This window comes from Falco peregrinus, chromosome W, assembly GCF_023634155.1.
Source record: "Falco peregrinus isolate bFalPer1 chromosome W, bFalPer1.pri, whole genome shotgun sequence".
NCBI classification, from domain to species: Eukaryota; Metazoa; Chordata; class Aves; order Falconiformes; family Falconidae; genus Falco; species Falco peregrinus.
In genome coordinates, this window is record NC_073743.1 from 1,091,506 (window position 1) to 1,110,575 (window position 19,070).

Below are 19,070 nucleotides of genomic sequence, written 5' to 3' on the forward strand. Positions count from 1 at the left end.
TTGTATTTTTCCAGAGCAGCCTAGGCTGTGCGACTTAACACTTTCCCCAAAATACGTTGCTGTATTTTGCTGTAATGTGTGCTGGACCCATCACACACTCTGCTTCACTTATCTGTGAGATACAGCTGGGGCTTTCTTCTGCCTGGTTAAACACTTGTGTGGCTTTTAGGATCAAAATGTCTCTCAGGACATTCTTAGGACCTTCCTCTGTCAGAATGACTGGAAATCAGTTGTGCAATCAAAATTAATGTGTCCAGGGGGCTGCGCTGAACTGACCCACTCTTCCACATCCCATGGTGGCAGAGTGTGCGCAGCAGGCTGAAGGAAAGGTGGTGCTGGAGTGGTTGTACCCAAACCGCAATGCAGAGTCTTGAGGCTGGATGTGCCGAGGCAGGGAGAGGCAGGGGCATCGGCCCAGCCTGCCACCAGGACGCTGCCACAGTCATCACTAGCTATCGCAGACTGCCCGCCACTGTTTGCAGAGGGGGACCGTGCCTGCAGCGTGCACTTGGTCCTGTGCATGATGCTGAGTGCCATCAGCTGCATTGCTGAGAGAAGAGTGCCTTAATTGTGGTGGAGTATGTGCTTGAGCAATGCTTCTCACTCATGGCCTTAAGGAAATCAGGTAGCTATGTTAATTATATGAACTAACTGAATCTCTTCAACAAATACCCTTGTGGCTTGGGACTGCCCCTGCTCCCCCTTTAGGCCCTTGGTGGCTTTTGTTGAGCAGGACAAAACGTGTAATTTGCTTTTTTAATGGGCAGTAGTACAGCCACACTTCTTGGCCTGTGGTGAGGGTGATGGGACCAGGTCTTTGCCCACAGCTCCCCCAGTGAAACCCCTGGGGCCATCTGGTACCGTCCCGACCTCACTGCCTGCCCCACAGGTGTCCCCTGCTTGCTGTGGCCAATGGACCTTGGGAGCAGGTTGAGCTGTGAAGGAAAAAGCCGCTCCTTGATATATTTATTATGCCATGATCACTGGGAATTGGAGGGCTTGATGACTTCATAGGCAGGATTATCATCCGCACAGCATGGCTCATGTCCCCTCCAGCTCCAGGGATTTGCTTGGCCCAGGCTGGCAGTCGCTCTTGTATTGCGTGCCTTTCCCTAAGTGCTAGCACATTTGGGCCAACAGGGCAGGAACTTGTGCATTATGTACCCTGGCATCTCTCTTGTGGGATCACAGCTAGCATGGGCTGCAGACAGTTCAGTAAAGGGAAAACTGACTGGAACACAAATGTGGCACTGAAGCAGCACAACCTTATCCCTAATAAATAAAACCAAGACATCTACTTAAAACTAAGCCAAACCACTGCAAAGGTGCTGAAACATTCCAGTATGTATATGCAGAAAGTATCAAGAGCAGTAAATCTAACACAGTGGTAGCTGACAGCCCCACCGACACAGCAATGAGAAACCAGGGAAAACTGCAACAAACCTCCAGCCAGAACAGAGTGGAGACATGCCACCTGCAATGCCAGGTGCACAGGACCCCAGCTCAGCCTCACTTGCAGTGCAACCACAAGTGTGGCATGCACCAGGCAGGGCAGAGGGCATGAGAAGCAGCATCCCATACCCCGTCCCTTCCCTGGGAACAAAGAGCAAACAAAGCAGGCAGATTGATGCGTGGTCTTGTGCGCCTCCATCAGCAGTGCTCTCTTGGGTGAGGAGGCTCATGCAGGAAAACTTCTGCTAAGGCAGCAGCTGGGCTGCGCTGCACGGAGGGGTCCCAGCCGCCGCTGGGGAGCTGGCGGTACTAAGGTGGATGCGGGCACAGCAGAGGCTGTCAAGGCTCCCAGGACTCAGACCACACACAGGCTGATGAATGCCTGGTCTGTGCTCAGGACATTATCTTGGGTGCTGGGCAGGCAGGTGTGAACAGGCAGGGATAGGCACAAAGACCTATCCTGTCTCTTTGGCCTCATCACCTCTTCCTCAGCCCCGCTGTGGATCCAGCCCACTCTTTGAATACATTTGTGCATTATTAGCATTTCTTTATTTACCTGTTCATAAAGATAAAAAAGGTAATATGGATTTATTCTAGTTCTTAGTTTTATTAACCTTTTCAGAAAAATAATAATTTGATAATGTACAGAAATAACATACTGGACCCCCCCCCAACAGAAAAGAATTCAAGGGCAATAAATGCAAGTTATCGACTGTGACTGACTCACTCATTCAAGACAGTCTTTCTTTCTTAAAGATGAAATCCAGTAACAAATTTGTTTTTGAACATCAAGAAACAGTTCTCTTCATTTTAAAATACCTTTCTAATTTTCATATATCCCATGGCAAAGTGAACTATTGTTGCACTGCAACAATAAGGAAAACATTAATGTTTTTTTCAATGCAATTACCACAATAACACTTTTTAATTTGCTTCCTTTACATTTTAGACAGCTATGATTGTTCTATCATCGAGGCAGATTTTATGGAAATAAAAAGGGATAAAAGAAAAACAGTGTGCCTTTCATAATTTTCTTTGTAATGTAGTGACCCTGACATTAGAGACAGCTATAATATATGTACAGAACAATGGTTTAAGCATTATCAGCAATGTAATTACAAGGCACCATCACTGAGGAAAACTTTGTAAACGTTGAAGATGCTGAACAGACTGATCTGCAGCACTCCAAACCTGTAGTCAGGGCAGGCGTTCTGCAAATAACCTGAAAATTGACTCTCTGCAGTAACAGTTCCCTGAAGAACTGAAGACATTTTTCAGAAAAAGAGCTCCACAACTTTACAGAGGCTGAACAATATGAAAAAATAAACATTTAATAAGGTACAGTTTAAGATATTTAATACTGTTTGCACTGCATTTTAGTAAGTCCTAGACCTAAACAGTTAAAGCTTAACCAATTGCTTATTGCACATTTAGTGTATGTCAGCATGCTGCATTAGGCATCACATTTTTTTTGTTTTGTAATTTTTGTGGTAGAAGGGTCCAATATTTTGAGAATTTAAATGGGAAGCATTTATGTCTCTGAATTCTCAGGAACTATTGCTGGCTGGACAGAGGCAGTCCCAGATGAGCCTTCCTGGAGAATACAAAATGCTTCAAGCGACACTGCTGTGACTGTGGTCCCGGGGAGCACAGAGTGGTGGGGGTGCGAACTCCAGGCAGGGAGCAGCAGGGCTGGGAGAGGTCATCTTCAGAGAGCCATGGATTCATGGAACAATTTGGGTTGGAAGGGACCTTCAAAGGTCATCCAGTGCAACTCCCTGCAGTGGGCCAGGACACCTTCCACTAGACCAGGTTGCTCCAAGCCCCATACAACCTGGCCTTGGGCACAGCCAGTGATGAGGCATCCACAGCCACTGTCCCTTGGAAGCTGGGAGGTGCCAAGGCCAGCCCTGAGCCCCTGGGACACGGTCAGGTGCCCAACACAGCCCTGGCTGTGCTGCGATTGCTGGAGCACTGAGCTGGCTGGGAAGGACAGCCAAGGCTTCAGGCATCCCTGGGGCAGAGATGCACAGTGATCCTTCCCAGAGAACAAAAACTCCAGGCAGCTGCCTCTCCTCCTTGCTTGCACTCCAGCACGCAGCGGAAATGCAGCCCCCATGTCCCACAGGCTTTCAGAGGGCTGGTGCACCAGCACCCTGCTCCCCCGGCCTTCCTGCAGTCAGATGTTTCACATCTACCTTTCATTCTAGTTCTAGCAAACGTGGTCATTGCCACTTGGCACTGATGTCCTAATGTCATTGCAACAGAAGCGAAGCTTTGTCCACAGCTGCTTTATTTGTAAAACTCAAATGCAGACAAGAGGTTCATATTTCAAACAGCTTCAAAATTCAGGTGATGGTCACGTCCATGTCAGATTTCCATATACCAACATATGGACACAGACTACATATAATGTGTGTATATATATGTAATTATATATATATAGTATATATAGTTTTTGCTGATAGCATGTTCACACAGAAATGCTGGAGAAGCAGAGTTGATTCTATATACAAAAGCAGTACACTGGGGCATACATGATGACAGAAGAGATGGAATACACTTATTTAAGCCAAGCTGTGTAGCAGAGAAAGATACTGAATTTTTGCAAAGTAGGTGGCTTACATTTTGTTTGCTTTTGGCCCCCCCCAGATGTCCATGCATGCAGAGCAAAATGTCATTTTCATCACTGTTGCTCACCATCTTGATTAAACAGAGAAATTACTTGCTAAACAAGGCTTCAACTGGAGTTCTCTCTCCAGTTACTCCATGTTCCCATTTTACCCTTACCAACGCAGGCAGCAGTGCAGCCTGGATGCCTGGCAGCCAGGACTCAGATGCCTCCAGCACTGCCCTCCCAGAAGGGCTGTGAGGGGCTGCCCCTCACAGCCCCAGCCTTCGCAACCCCGTCGTCGAACACTGAAGTGGATGAGAAGTGGAGGAGACCGAACACAGCCCAACCTCGCGCTTGGCCATTTCTCACAAGCACAACACTGTTCATGGCCACGGGGACCAGTCATCACCCCAAGGGTCTGTGCTGGTGCCCACCCCTCTTTCATGGCCCCAGCCTAGGGGATCCCACGATGCCCACAGCCCCCAGCCACACACACTGCAGCCTGCACAGCTCTGGGTGCAGGTTTTAGCCAAGCTGTGAAAATGCAGCTACCTAGAAAGAAAAAACAAACAGCTTCAAACCAAAGTTTGAGTTTCTCCTGCTCCCCACTCCTCAGTTAAAAACATAGTACTTGTGCCTGTAGCTTCTTGATCTTCCTCAAAAAAACTCACAAACAAACCCCAAAAAACCCACAGAAAGAATCATCCATTTCTAGTATGGAGGCATTTTGCTTTAAAATGCTCTTTTCTTTTCTCCAGTATCACAAATGCACTGTATTTCACACCAATAGTCAAGCTAGCCCTCCTTCCCAGAGGGTATTGATATCAAAGCAGCATGTGAGCTGAGGTGAACCAGTTACCACAGCTTCAAGGATCAACAGAGCATTCTGCCTCCAGTTAATTGTTGCGATGGAGGGAAGACACAGTCACTCAATATGAGTGATCAGCAGACTTCGTTTATTGTCCCTTACAGTCACCTTTTATGCCTTGTTATAATTAGCTCATACATATTACAAAAGTTAAGCTCATTATTGGTTAGTTGCCTAAATACCAAGCCCGCCCCTAGTTTCTCTTCTGTAGTTTTCTGTTCCCACCTGCAACATTCTTTTCCCACCGCGATCTTCCTGTTACTGTGTAACAAGGACAGCCAAAGACAGTGTATTTTGCTTTACTTCAGATAAGCTGAGAGCGATGTGCATTTTTGTCCAGCCAGCTGGACTATGTCTGTGACCCTTTTCAGCTAGTCAGTTATCCACAGTTAATAAGTCACTAGATCCACCAATTATATCTTGATCTGTCCTGACTTCAAAGGGAATCTGCAGATTAGAAGCAGAGTGGGCAACTGAAGAAAGAAGTTGTATCTGTAGAAAAGGGGAAGTACCTTGATGCATCAAATACATAGGCCCTTAACCCACTTCTTCATATTAGTCAGCCCCATCTATAAGCTGCCAAAACACCTGCACAAACAGTCTGTCCCTTAGTCTGAAGAGTGTATGTAAAATTCTGCTTGAAGCACAAAGAGCAGCAAAATACATACATTTAATTTGGGGCTGGCCTGTGCCCTTGCTGTAAATTACTCTAGAGGTGACAAACAGATGAACAGGATTAGAATAGAATAGCAAAGTTCAGCTGGAAGGGACCTACAACGGTCATCTAGCCCAACTGCCTGGCCCCTCCAGGGCTGACCAAAAGTTAAAGCACCTTGTCAAGGGCATTGCCCTTGGGCCTCTTAAATGCTGACAGGTGTGGGGCATCGACCACCTCTCCAGGAAGCCTGTTCCAGGGTTCAAGCACCCTCTTGGTAAAGAAACGCTTCCTCACATCCAGTCTGAACCTCCCCATGCGCAGCTTTGAGCCATTCCCAGGCGCCCTGTCCCTGGATCCCAGGGAGAAGAGCTCAGCACCTCCCTCTCCATGTCCCCTCCTCGGGAAGCTGCAGAGAGCAACGAGGTTGCCCCTCAGCCTCCCTCTCTCCAAACCAGACAAGCCCAGAGTCCTCAGCCTCTCCTCACAGGACATGCCTTCCAGCCCTTCACCAGCTTTGCCCTTCTCTGGAGGCATCAGAGTGCCTGAACATCCTTCTTAGATTTTAAACATGAAAAATCTAACAGCTCACTGTTCCCAAAGGCTAAATCCATTCCTCCTCCTTTGCCTCTATCATGCTCCTTTTTTTTTTTTCTCCATGTGCTTTGCTGAGCCTGCTCAACTCATAAACCCAGCAGAGAACTACCAAGTTCTTTCTAGGTTTAGAAGTTGCATTGGCCCCACTGAACAAGAAAGCTTACACAAAACCAGATATATGACCATGTTGTCTGCAGCAGGAGAATCATCTGATCTCAGCAACCAGAGCTTATTGGTAAGTTCAGCTGCAATATGTAAAGAAACCTTCAAACTTGTTCTCAGCAAGACTAGCAGGAAAAGCTGGTAACATTAAACTATAAAATAGATCAAAGAGCAAACTGCATTCTCTCTGCTGCAAATGCTATTAATATTTAGCAGACATTAAATCATTCAAGCATCACAAAATGCAATTTACTCACAGTAGAAAGAAAACATCCTCCTGAGATGCATTTCACCATAGAAACTCATTTATCATTGCTTATCAGCTTAAGAACTAAAAGATTCTGTACTGTTATCTAACAGAAGGAAAGGGTTTATACCAGAAATCTAGGTTCTGGGCAAAACTTTTGGCGTTCCTTCCCCTCTGACTTCTACTCTACAGAAATGAATAAGCAGCACTATCTAATATAATCAGAAATGGAAATAGTTTGTTAAAAGTAGCTCAGACAATTACAGGAATGAAAGTCAAGAACAGAATCAAGAGCAACCCAATCCAGTTGGTCAGGAGTAATCTCTAAGCATTCACAGATGCCCAACCAAACCGGCATGAACAAAGTAGCCACCAGTCAACAAACTTACATATTTCTTCAGAGAAATTACATATTTCTTCAAGTGATCAACAGAAATACTGTGAGAATTGTTTTTAGAAATGACCCTGAGATTCCTAAATTTGGAAAAAAAATAAAATCTTTTATCCCACATAAAAGAATAGTTGTACCATGTTTTAGTGGTTTCACCATGTTTTTTAGCCTGTTTTAGTGTTCAACCACCTACACAGTAAACATTTTTAATGTTCAGATGAATTTGCCTCTTGCCTTGTCACCAGGCACCACTGAGAAGTCTAGCTCCATCTTCTTTATACCCTTCCCATGCAAGCAAGAACTTTTCATATTTATATGAGATTTATCATTACAGCATCTGGTCCTACTAGCTGAGAAAAAAACCCTACTGTTTCTCACAAAAGAGAAAGTAGATTGCCCGTATGATTGAACAGGTTATTGTATGTGCTGACCAAAGTGGCTTTGGTGGATGCAGTCAGCAGATCTCCAGGCATCCAGCTAAAGCCAGGAAGATAAACTGGGCCCACACTGTCATCCAGCATTTCACTAAAAGTGCAGATATGGCAACACTGACAACCACATGTCACGCCACTGTGCAAGTCAATCCTGCAGGTTAAGATTTATCAAAAGGAATTCAAACAAGACACAGGATATCATACCCAAGAAATACAGCTTCTTTTTCTGAGCATGAACCCGCATATTTAGATGTTATCCTTGCATCTCTTTTACTAATCCATGTTTCCTCAGCACAAGAATAAATTCCCCCAATAGTGTGTCAAATTTGTCATTTGGGTTATGTCCAAAACCCCACTCTCAAAGTTAGAGCTGACTGTGATTGCATTGGGTTAGGTGGATAGAAATGATTCTAATTTCAGCAATATGGGAGGGGTGGGGTGGGGTAGAAAGGTGGTATATAAAAAAAAATTCTTATTACACACACACTGTCTCCAAAAATTAAGTTTTTTTTCCTGAAGAGTGATAGTAACACTTCCAGGGAGACTGCATTAAAGATACCTAAATTATTCTGACATGCCATTTATTATACTTACTTCTACACAATTTGACACAAAATAACTAATTTTTATAATGCAGTTTGTCATGAAGACTGCTTAGTAGGATACAAAAGAAGTAATATTACTTGGAAAAATTCATCAGTTGTCTGCCTTTCAGCACTGGTTGTTACAACAGAACAGGTGCCATTATTGTATAATAGTATATTTTTGTAGAGGTGAGGGATTAAAGAAACAACAAAACTCCACAGGAAAAAAGCATCATGCTGTTCCTTATCAAAGCTACAAAAACCCAAAGCAAGTGAGGAAAACAAGTTCTGCTTTGTTGAAGGTATAACACTGACATTTGAATCCAAGAAGAGAAAAATCCAGGATTTCATGTAAAACAGTTCTCAAGTAAATTTTCAAGTGAAAAAATCAATTTTATGTTTAACACCATTCAGATGTCATATGATAGAACAATACATTCTCAAAACCAGAATATGAGTTATGTCTCACCCTTATTGGTAATATTACTTAAGTATACTGCTGTGCTATTCATTCAGTAATTTACAAGTGTTGATAAAGCCCCATAAAATCTTTTTGATAGGTTTGTTTTATAGCTAGAAACACAAAGGCAGAACAGTTAACAACCTCAGATCTAGAAACATGAACAGTCCCTAAAAATCAGGCCTCAAAAAAATCAGGCCGTCAGGGTTTTTTGTCCCCTAGACCACAAAGGTGCAAGTTTCAAATCTAAGTGCTGAGGCCTGAGCAACAGGCCTCGAGCCAAAGCTGACCTCTAGATGAACTCACCAGCCGAATGTTATATATATATATTTTACAAATATATATATATATCATTAGCAAAATGCACATAATCATTATTGAACTATGTATGATCCTTAGCAAAAGATGTAGCTTAGATAAAATATAATCAGTAGTGAAGAGACAGCGCAACTTTCCTTGCTTAGAGGCAGGTGGCCGAGGCCGTGGATCCAGCTGTTTGGTCCTGTTTGGAACCGGGTGGTCAAAATGCAGTAGATAAAGGAAACTCCCTCAGGTCCTCCCTGAGCCCTGGCCAGGCTTTGGTGGGATCTGAGAGGCGAGTGAAACCAGATGTTTCCACATTTGCCATTAGGTGAGCTTGTTTATTCCATAGTACAAAAGCTGGACCCTCTTGCAGCAACTTTGGAAACCTCAGCTACGAGGGGATGCCCTGCCATAGCACTTCCCCATTGCCGGGAGAGGCTCTCCAAATCCTCGCCACAAGAGGGGCTCCCCAGCACCTGCACATCTGGAGGATGGTGATGTATCAGGGCAACTGGAATCTCAATCTTTCTTAATCACCATAGCTAACCTGGAGTAGTAATGATTAGGTACATCGCCTTACTTATCTGGTCTACTGCTTGAATCAGGGTATCATAGGCTAATTGTATGGTATGTGCATATTGCCTTATTTTCTGTATTTGAAACAAACAGTAAATCAAGCTTATTTTCTGTATTGGTGTCTGTGTGCTATCCGTTGACCCTGTCAATTGGCAAAACACAAATTCATGAAAAAAGCCCCAAGTTCCATTTCTTTGTTCTTAAATCAGAATGGAAGACCCTTTCTTGCCTATTTTTGTCAGCCATATCTAGACAACTTTTAGATGGAAGTCTGACTAAACTCTTAAAACTCACTACCTGTTCCAATCCATATGCTGTGTCCTTAGAAGTACTGACAAAACCAGTTCATATGGTCATGAAAAGAGAGGGTGCTGACAGAAATTAAAAATGATCAAGAAAAACAATATAAACAAACAGGAGAGAGGGAGTGGGTTCAGACGCAGTACCACTTAAGAAAAACAACGCAGCATATCAAGGAGTGCCATAAGCTGCTTTAGCATGTGACAGTCAGCATCTTCCACACAAGCAAAAGGCTAACTGAAAGCAGCATGGATCCAAGATAGAACAGAAAATATGACACTTCACAATTAAGCAACAGCCAAAAGCTTTAGTCATTAGTTGTGCAGTTTATTTAGACAGACAAAAGCTTGTTCAGTTTTATAACTGTGTACAGAAATGAAAACATCTGAAAAATATACAGGGGAGGAAAACGTAATATATAACTTTGTACTTTGCTCTTGGAAAAATTAATTTTTTTTTTTTAGGATTCACGTTTCAGCAGTACATATGCTCCCATTACTGCCAGAAGAGCATACTGCAAAAGAAAATAAAGACTGATTATAATTTCCCTTCACAGCAGCTCTCAAATTACAAATTGTTCAAAGTATGCCCTCTCTGACATTACACCTTCTAGATGAGTACACAATTATAGAGTTGTGTTCCTATAGAATTACAGGAATATTTTAACTTGATCATATTAATCATAAATAGGCATCACAAACTATATACTTATGAAATTCCTATAAATTATATGTTTTCCAATTACAAATGCTAAGTTCTACTGGATAACAGACCAGCTAAAATAAGCAAGAAAACACAAATCACTTTATGTTAGCTAACAAACCACAGAAACAAATTTATTAACATGTATTCTCATTTGCAAGACACTTACTATCTTTACTTGCTATTTTATAGTTTTAAAGTCAAGCATTTAAAATGTCTGTATACATACCTTAAATTTTGGATAGTCATTCATTATTATAGTTACTATACCAACATAAGGCAAAAATCTAAAATTGACAAAACAGATTAATGTAAAATTAACCCTCAAATATTACATGGAAATGTTTCAATGTTACTCAGTCTTAAATATTTTAACATAAACCAATCACTTATGCCTGTCACTAATGTATATCTGAATGGGATTATTTTTTTCTTCCTCAGATAAAAATCTAATCAACGTACTTGAGAAAATCTTAACAGAGATTTCATTTCAAGTGGGGAAAGGGACAAAGTCAAAAGTCAAACCCTGCATAAAGTTCCTGTGAAATGTGGAAATAATTTTCTAGTAATTTCTAGCAATTTCTAGTTACTTCTGTATTTACTGGTGAATGATATGTTAAATGTGCCATTTAAAAAAAAATAAGTAATTCCACTCTCCACATTAGAGAGCCGACTACAGAAAGCAACTTTTCCAGGTGAAGTTCTTTTAATTACCACTATATTTAAGAAATTTAAAAAATACCACACCAGACCTAGCCTGTACCAACAGCAAACTGATTTAAGTTATACATTTTCTGTTTAATTACAAAGAACACAGATATTTTGCATCACTTACCCTCTTGCTCTTCCAACAACATCTTTCTTCTCTAACCAATTCTGTCCTTCTTTGTACAAGCCTCTATCATCAACTTCATTGTTATCACCTTTAGTCAGAAATTTGATGTTCCCATTTTCTCTAGAAGGCAATGAGGTGATAAACTAAATACCACTTAAAAACTTCAATTAACATCTACAAAGCACAATGAGGATGAAAAGTGCTACAAGATTAGATAACAATGTTTACTTCCAGTCCTGCTTGTCCTGCTTATTTAACAAACACCATTAAATCATTAACATTACAGATTTTACTGACAGAGTCAATAGATTTTAACAATAAGTGTTTTTTAAAACACTCCTAGATTGTAAGTTGATGCAAGCAATTACACAATTGACAAGAAAGGGACATTGTCCATCCAAAGCAGGCACTAAACATCCTCAACAAAAGCAGTATGTGCTTATCTGGGGAAAAAAACCCACCACTCTACCCTCTGCATTTTCAACAGAACAGAAATTTAACTCTGAAATACTGAATACTGCTCTACTTATGTTCTTTTTGTTTGGTCACACACACCCAAATTGTGGAATAAGACCCTGTGAAGTCACCACACATTAGAAAATGAATTTAACTGAATTTAAATCACGAATTTCAGATGAGGTAGATGACCCTAAAAAAAATAATCTTCCCTTAGGAAAGAAAGCAGTATAATACTACAACGCTTTAGGCAATTTTCCTCTAAGTTCTATATACTTGTTTAACTTTTAGTAATCATATTTATGTCCAAATAAAGCTTTGTCCTTCTTTTGATAGAAATAAATATTGAAGATCCTCTAAAGTAGCTGCAAATCTGCATCAAATTCAGTATTTTGTCACTAACACTGCAATACAGTTTTAGCTTACCCATTAATTGTTAAACAATATAGTGAGTTCCAGGCAAAACTTCCCTTATGTTTGCTATTTATTATTGTGGCAAATAAAAAAAATACACATAACCAGTCTTTAAATAATATAATGCAGACAAAACTTTACGTGGGGTTTTTAGGGGACTGCATGGAGAAACCCAGGTGACAGAAACACTGCTGTAGACAGCAGTCTCCCCACCATAGATGAATGCTTGCAGAGCTTTGGAAGCTAGGCTGCTCCCTTGGAGCCAGAGCTGATATCTTGACCTTTTCCAATCATTGAGGAGGCTCAGTCCTTTTGGTAGGAACAGAGCTTTAAAACCCTGAACATGCCCAAGTCATAACCTTTCCCTACTGTTTCAAATGAACAAGGTGTCTTACACTATGTTTTGAACATCCATTAGAAAACCTGCCATGTTCTGCTCCCTTTCAAGCATTAGGCATTATGTGCAGCTGACGAATGCGAGCAGTTCAACACTCCCATTTAAAATAAAGTTATTAAGTTTACAGCCTTCAGAATGATTTTGCTCAAGAAGCTGCTAATTGGAAGTAATGATACCAAGAAACAAGGAGTTTTTATGAAGACAAATTAGGTATTAGAGAAAAAAAAAGGTAATTCTTAGATATACATATTTGTTTCAAAAAAACACTGAAGAACAGGTATTACTGAAAAAAAAAAACCACCTTCAGTTCATGGCCAGGACTTCTGAGGAGAAAATATGACAATGCTTGCCACCTCCAGGTTAGCTTTTCACTGTTGCCTCTCTCTTGTTTGAGAAGGAACTGTTTATCGTATCAGTCATATGCAATAACAGTAAACCCAAGTAATCTACCTGTTGCTTTTCAGCATGAATTTTTGTTGGTATTGTGACTACTAGACACAAAAAGAGTAAGAATCTCTTCTTTCATTAAGAGTCAAATCTCATTTCTGGAAAACTTCAATTAACAAAGATCGCATACTTGTCAGACTTCATCTACAGCTCTGATTCTGAATCTTCACCTTCTTTCAGAGATTTGCTTTTAGAAGTAGTTATTTCTCATAACCAAAATCCCAATTCTGGAACAGTCAGTACAGAAGTGGACTCTACTCCCATACATACTGCTAGTACTTTGCAAAAATAACACGTACAGTTTGCATTATTGGACTCCTCTTTGGCATAGGTCTACCTACTTCAAACCTGAGCAACTTCTGTGAGACCCTGACTCCTGTCCCTCACTGAACTGGGGACAAAAGTGGATCACATCCTAGAGATGATTTTATCTTACAGCATATCCTCACTAGCCTTTTTCATAAAATACTACCAAATTAAAATGTAATTGAAATACACGGTGAAGGAAACTATATTTAGAAACAAGGAAAACACCAAGTTGCATTACTTTTCATGTACTTTGATTACTCTGTGAACTATTGGAATGTCTCTGCCTTCAACTTTAAAAACAACTATTTCACCAGCTCTGATCGGGTCATCATGGAAATTTGTTAAGAACAACAAGTCTCCCCTGTGAAATGCTGGTTCCATGCTGCCACTACAAACAGAAAGAAAAGAGTGTTTATTAACATTACTGTTATCGATTTGTTAATAAGTTAAGATTGATTGATTTTATTTGATTGATTATTGGATTTTATAAAATCATTTTATAAAATTAAAATATAGAAGGATAAGAAATATTTTAAATGAAACTTATAGCTGCACAGTAAAAGCTGCTATGAGATCTTCTGTACATCCTGTACCAGGGCTAGAAGAAGGGGCTGGAACCATTGTTAAAACTTAAGTAATAACTTTAGGGTTGAAAGGTTTCTTTGTATTTGACCAGTCTTCTGTATGTAGAAGTGTACTGAAATGTCAGAATATGAGATGAATGGAAACCGGGGAGAGTCGACTGGAACAGCTTGTAGGTGCCTGCCAAGAAACCGTGAACTTTAGTAAAAGGTAATTCCAGCAGGGGGAGATCGCGACCACCGACTCATATACCACCTACCCAAATCGTACCCCAGACCCATTTCTGGACCTTTCTAAGCTTTACTCTCCTCCTATATCCGATTCTGTGCAGTATGTTAATGATTTACAGGAAATATTATGATTATGCATGAATATTTAATGAATATGTATGAATAAGTTCTATATATGGAGTCTGATTTTGAGACTTGGTGTGCGTTGATCGTGAGAGGAGTCGCTCACGCACCCGGCCGTTAATAAAGAAGTGTCTGCTTATCTACATCACATTGGTGTCGATAAGTTCTTCATTCCGAGATTTCAGTAACATTACAGTAAATGAAAGAACCACCATGAAAACAAAGAACATTTCATTCTTGCAGATAAACTCACAGTTTTAACGGAAATCTATAGCTTCACAAATTCAGTAACGCTACACAGGCATTTAACACAATGCAAACCTCAGTAAGGCCCAGGCTGAGCCAACCTGTAGAAGACCTCCTTACTGCCTCAGTGAAAGAAAGAGGTAAGCTGCATAGGAAAGTAACAGTATTGTAGCTATGAAGAAGGAACAAAATGAGCCACTCTGGTTAACTAATCTATTAGTGAAAAGCCAAAAAACGTTTTCCAGTACAACACAAAGTATGTGGGAAAGTAATCAACATGAGCAAGAGTTATGCTTACATCAGTGATTACCATGAGAAAATTCATGCCTTCTTTCAAAGCCAGACATAGTATCTTTACTATTAGTATCATAACTAATAACATGAACAGACAATTCCTATTAAAATACTGTTATTTACTGCATTCTTTGCTGACACACATTCAATTTCTGTAAGGCTGAATCTTCCATGAACATGTGTTTAACTCCATGTCAAACTCATAAAAGTTTTACTGTAATATAATTTTAAAATAAATATACACATGGTAAAAAACCCCAAATAAATTAACAAATAGACCATAAAGTGTTCAATGGCTTCAAGAAGTGCAACACATTTATGCATTTTCTTCAGAAGATAACAGAGGCTTCATAGGATTACATGTATTTCTATTAAAGCAGTATTAATTTTTTGGAATCCCAACACCTATCCAGGGATTACTATCCCTAGGTAGCAATATATATATATGTAGCCTTGACTAGTTTATCTACTAAATAAGTGAACAAGCCTAGGTTTTCAAAGGTGTCACATGCCTACTACTTCTGCAAACTTCAATGACAACTAGACTGCAATTACAAAAGCAGCCTTTGCTAAGTGTCCAAAAACAGAGTTAGAAGAAAAATAACTGTTTGAATACTCCTTTAAGTAGGTGAGATTTCAAAATCTAAATCTATCCAAGAGGGAAGGGCAGGAGACAAAGAACAAACAATATTCAGACTTTGACAAAAAAGCCTTTACGTTTACTTACCTGAGCACAACAACAATAGGGCTTTCGCTTCCAGTAATGACGATCAGACCTTTCCATATCATAAGGGCAGAAGACACTATCATAGCAAAGTTTAAGACTTGGTAATACAGCTATATGGAACAAGAAAAAGAGCTTTAAAAGTTACTATGTTGTATTTAGAAGCACAACATAGAATTTCAAGCCATAAGCACCAGTGAATCACAATACAGGCACGTGGACTTTTATGATAAAATCACATTCCAAAAGAAGCCTCATGGAACAGATTGCTGTATTGGCAATCCAACTGTACTGCAGCATAAAGATTTAAACCATTGTGCACCTCAATCTTGGCTTATTCTGCCTGTGCAATATTCCCATTTGTTAGTGCTAGGAGCTGGTGAACTCACTAGCAAAGACTTATAAAATATAGGAAGCTACAAGACAAATGATTAAATCTATTTTGATCATACATCCCTGACTCCTACCCAAGCTCTTAAAGTATTCAAAACACACATAAGAAATACTGAAAAATTAATAATTGCTGCCATTGCAGTGTTAACAGTTATTTTTGTTAAAAAGAAAAGTTGTGGGAGCAGAAGAGAGATGACAAGGGATCATTCCCTGCTATTGTCAGACAGAAATTTCTTACATAATCAACTCAATAAAAGATTTTCCATCTGTCCCAAATTCTACTGCTTTGACAGGCATTACAGCAGTGGTTACACTTTCTCCACACTACTTTTTTTTTTTCTTCTTGGCAACACACGAAGATACTGGCGGAAAACGACCCTGTCTCTCCCCACTTACCATGCGGCTTGCTGATGTAAAATATGGAACCAGAAATTCCCAGACCATCGTCCTAGTTTGAAATACACATGCTAGGATTTTCAGGTATGTGACACCCTTAACATAGCATTGGTCAAGCTTCAAAATCTGCTCTGAAATTGCTGGGTTTTAAAATGATTGAGAGATACTAAAGAAAAACAAACCACGTAGCTTTCACAGGCTAGAAGTCAGAAGGTTGGTTTGTCACATTGACCCTTCCAGCCAGGTACCTGCGTAATCACACAGTAAAGATAAAATAAAGCCACCCATCTGGAACTCCGGCAGTTCAAACACACCCATGCGCTTCCACATGCCGTGCCTCCAGAATGAAGCCGAGTACTGACAGGAACGTGAAAATGCGGTTTCTCAGCTGCAAGCCCAAGGCCTAGAAGCCCCCCCCCAGCCGCAGCCCCCCGGCCCCGGTGGCTGCCGCCGAAGACCGGGACCCCGCCGCGGGGCGAAGGGCAGGACCAGACCGGAGCCTGGCCGCGGCCCGGCCCCACTGGCCGGGCGTCGGCAACACTAGGGGAACGGCCGGCTGCCCGGACACCCCAGCCTGCGCCGACCCCGACTCCTGGAACCGCCGAGCGGCCTCCACGGCCCGGGGCGCGGCGCGGCCCGGCCCTCGCCCCGGGCCCGGCGCAGCCCGGCCGGTACCTGCCGCTTGTTCATGCGCCGGAGGTCCCCGAAGAGGTCCATGGCGGGGCCGCTCCCGGCCGGCGGCGGGACGCTAGCGGCACCCTCCCGGGCCCTCCTCCACAGGAGCGCGCTAGCCGGCACTGGCAGCCCGGAGCCCGGCGGGGCCGCTGGCCGCAGTTACGGACGACGCGGGCCAGAGCGGCGCGGGCGCGCGCTCGGCGTCCCGGGAGTCGTAGTCTCCCTCCGCCCCCGCCCCGACCGCGCTCGCGGCCGCCACCGGAACTACGCTTCCCGACACGCACCGCGGCGGCGGGCCCTGGCGCCGAAGCCCCCCGTCCCCCGCCTCCGGCCTCAGGGTGCCTGGCGGTTCGCGGCCCGAGGGGCCTCTCGGCGGACGGTGAGGCCTGGCGGGAGTGGGACGGCGGAAGGAGCCGAACGCCTCTCTGGCGCAGCCGGGCGGCGGCAACGGCCCGCGGCGGCGGTGGCCTCCCGCACCAGGCGGCTGCCGGGGCGCTCCGCGCGGCCGCGCTGCGTGTGCACAGCCCATTGGCAGGCGGGCGGCGCGCGCTGAGGGCGGGGCGGGGCGGGGCGGTGCCCGCACTGAGGCGGTGGCCAAGGGGAGCGGGCCTGGCGGCGCGGGGCGCCCGGCCGCGCACAGGTGTGTGGGAGCGGAGCTCTCTCAGGAAGCCCCCGGAGCCAGGGGACAGCGGCCCGCCTCGCTGGCCGCGGGAGGCATCGCGGTCGTCAAAACTGTGTGACTCCGCACTGAACTGGATTGTCAACGAATCCATGTAAAAATATTTGCAGATTAAAAAGATGGGGATCGCGGAGAGGAGAGCGTTTTTAAACTGCATGATCTCCCAAAGGCAGTTCCTTGCCACAGACAGACCGACGTCTGTGGGAATTAACCGCTTTCCATGCAGAAGGGCTGACCAGGCAATTCTGGAAGGCTCTTCCAGTTCTGCATTTCAGTGATGGCCTAAGCCTGAAGCAGCAACCCGCCACATCGGTGCGGGTCATTGCACAGTGCTTGGTGATTCCCTGGGAATTATGTAAACCAAACTAAGTGAGGTTTTCACCAAGTTCAGAATTAGCTCATGAAGACTGGGAATGACAGTGGAAGAAAAAGAATGCAAGGAAGTGCTGCCAAGGTAAATGGAAGCAAATAGTTTGTCTGAAGGAGCATTGGAAAGGTGTTTACGCAGTTTGCCAGTAATTGCTCCAGACTTGCTGTTAGCAAATGCTTGGAAAAGAGTGACTAACAATGGCAGAACTGGCATTTAATCACAGAGGAATGTGTAATGGCATCGTGGACAGAAACAGCAAATGGACACTGGGAAAAAAAGCTCCAAGGATGCTAGCTAGGCATTACCTCGATAAGATCATCTCACCTGATTATTCTTTCAGTGACACCAGTATTCCTTTACTTACTACACAGGAGTTCCTCTAAGTTTACATGATTTAAGGTTAGTTTTCTATGATATCCTTTAAATACTCAAAAGATAAAATCATACTGAAGTTGATGTTCTGTGTTAACCATGTCCCCAGGGTGCCCATTATAGATTATATGAGGAAATCTGAAGAGGAGAGGCTGAGAGGGCTGAGGTTGTTCATCCTCAGGCTCCAGTGGGATCTTAGCGGTGTATACAGATACCTGATGGGACGGAGTAAACAAAGAGCCAAACTCTTCTTGCTGGTACCCAGTGACAAGGTGGGAGGCAATAGGCACAAACTGAAACACAGCAAATTCCATTTAAACATAAGGAAAACCTTTCTTACTGTAGGGGTGGTCAAACACTGGAACAGGTTCCTGAGAGAGTTTGTGGAGTCTCCTTGGAGATACTCAAAAACTGCCTGGACAAGGCACTGGTTGTGGGTCATGGGGACAGCGGTCAGCAAGAGCCCTTGGCAGCAGTGGATCATAGCAGCTGCATCCTACACTCCTATGTCAAAAGACCCAGGTGATTTTCATTTGCCCAAACTTTGGCAGCATGCTGGTTCTGTAGATAGCATTACCTGGCTGCCTCATCTGCTCAGCCTGAGTCAGCTGTCCTTTCAAACTTTCAAACTAGGAACCTCAGCATTACCACACAACATGGATGTTACACGTCCCTGGAGCCACAACAAAATACATGATATGACTTGTCATTATCCTTCTTTGAGTAGATGTAATATTCAGAAGTAATTACTAAGATTACTAAGTGGAGAAGGAAAATACACAA

The 19,070-nt window shown here is 42.9% G+C and overlaps 1 protein-coding gene across 4 annotated transcripts; it reads right to left on the reverse strand.

Annotated features, from left to right (window-relative positions):
• Positions 1–9,949: 9,949 nt before the first annotated feature.
• Positions 9,950–17,117, reverse strand: LOC101920318 (signal peptidase complex catalytic subunit SEC11C). Of its 4 annotated transcripts, none has more exons than XM_055792806.1 (7): positions 16,867–17,100; positions 16,192–16,439; positions 15,406–15,515; positions 13,442–13,591; positions 11,181–11,300; positions 10,575–10,632; positions 9,950–10,157 (listed from the first exon to the last, which is right to left on the reverse strand). In XM_055792806.1, the coding sequence occupies exons 2-7, from the start codon at positions 16,237–16,239 to the stop codon at positions 10,104–10,106; spliced, it is 540 nt and encodes a 179-aa protein (XP_055648781.1). In that variant the 5' UTR covers positions 16,240–16,439; positions 16,867–17,100; the 3' UTR covers positions 9,950–10,103. The 4 variants fall into 4 exon arrangements, with proteins under 4 accessions (XP_055648781.1, XP_055648783.1, XP_055648782.1 ...); XM_055792808.1 differs by having other exon boundaries at positions 16,374–16,439; positions 16,867–17,098; XM_055792807.1 differs by lacking the exon at positions 16,192–16,439 and having other exon boundaries at positions 16,867–17,099.
• Positions 17,118–19,070: the final 1,953 nt, after the last annotated feature.

Excerpts from the sequence above, each read along its gene's own strand:
- LOC101920318 (XM_055792806.1), bottom strand. The coding sequence starts at position 16,239 with ATGGTCTGGGAATTTCTGGTTCCATATTTTACATCAGCAAGCCGCATG. Across the intron at positions 10,633-11,180 it reads GTTGTTGGAAGAGCAAGAGG|ATTTTTGCCTTATGTTGGTA; the intron begins GTAAGTGATGCA and ends TGTCAATTTTAG. Across the intron at positions 10,158-10,574 it reads ATGACTATCCAAAATTTAAG|TATGCTCTTCTGGCAGTAAT; the intron begins GTATGTATACAG and ends TTTCTTTTGCAG.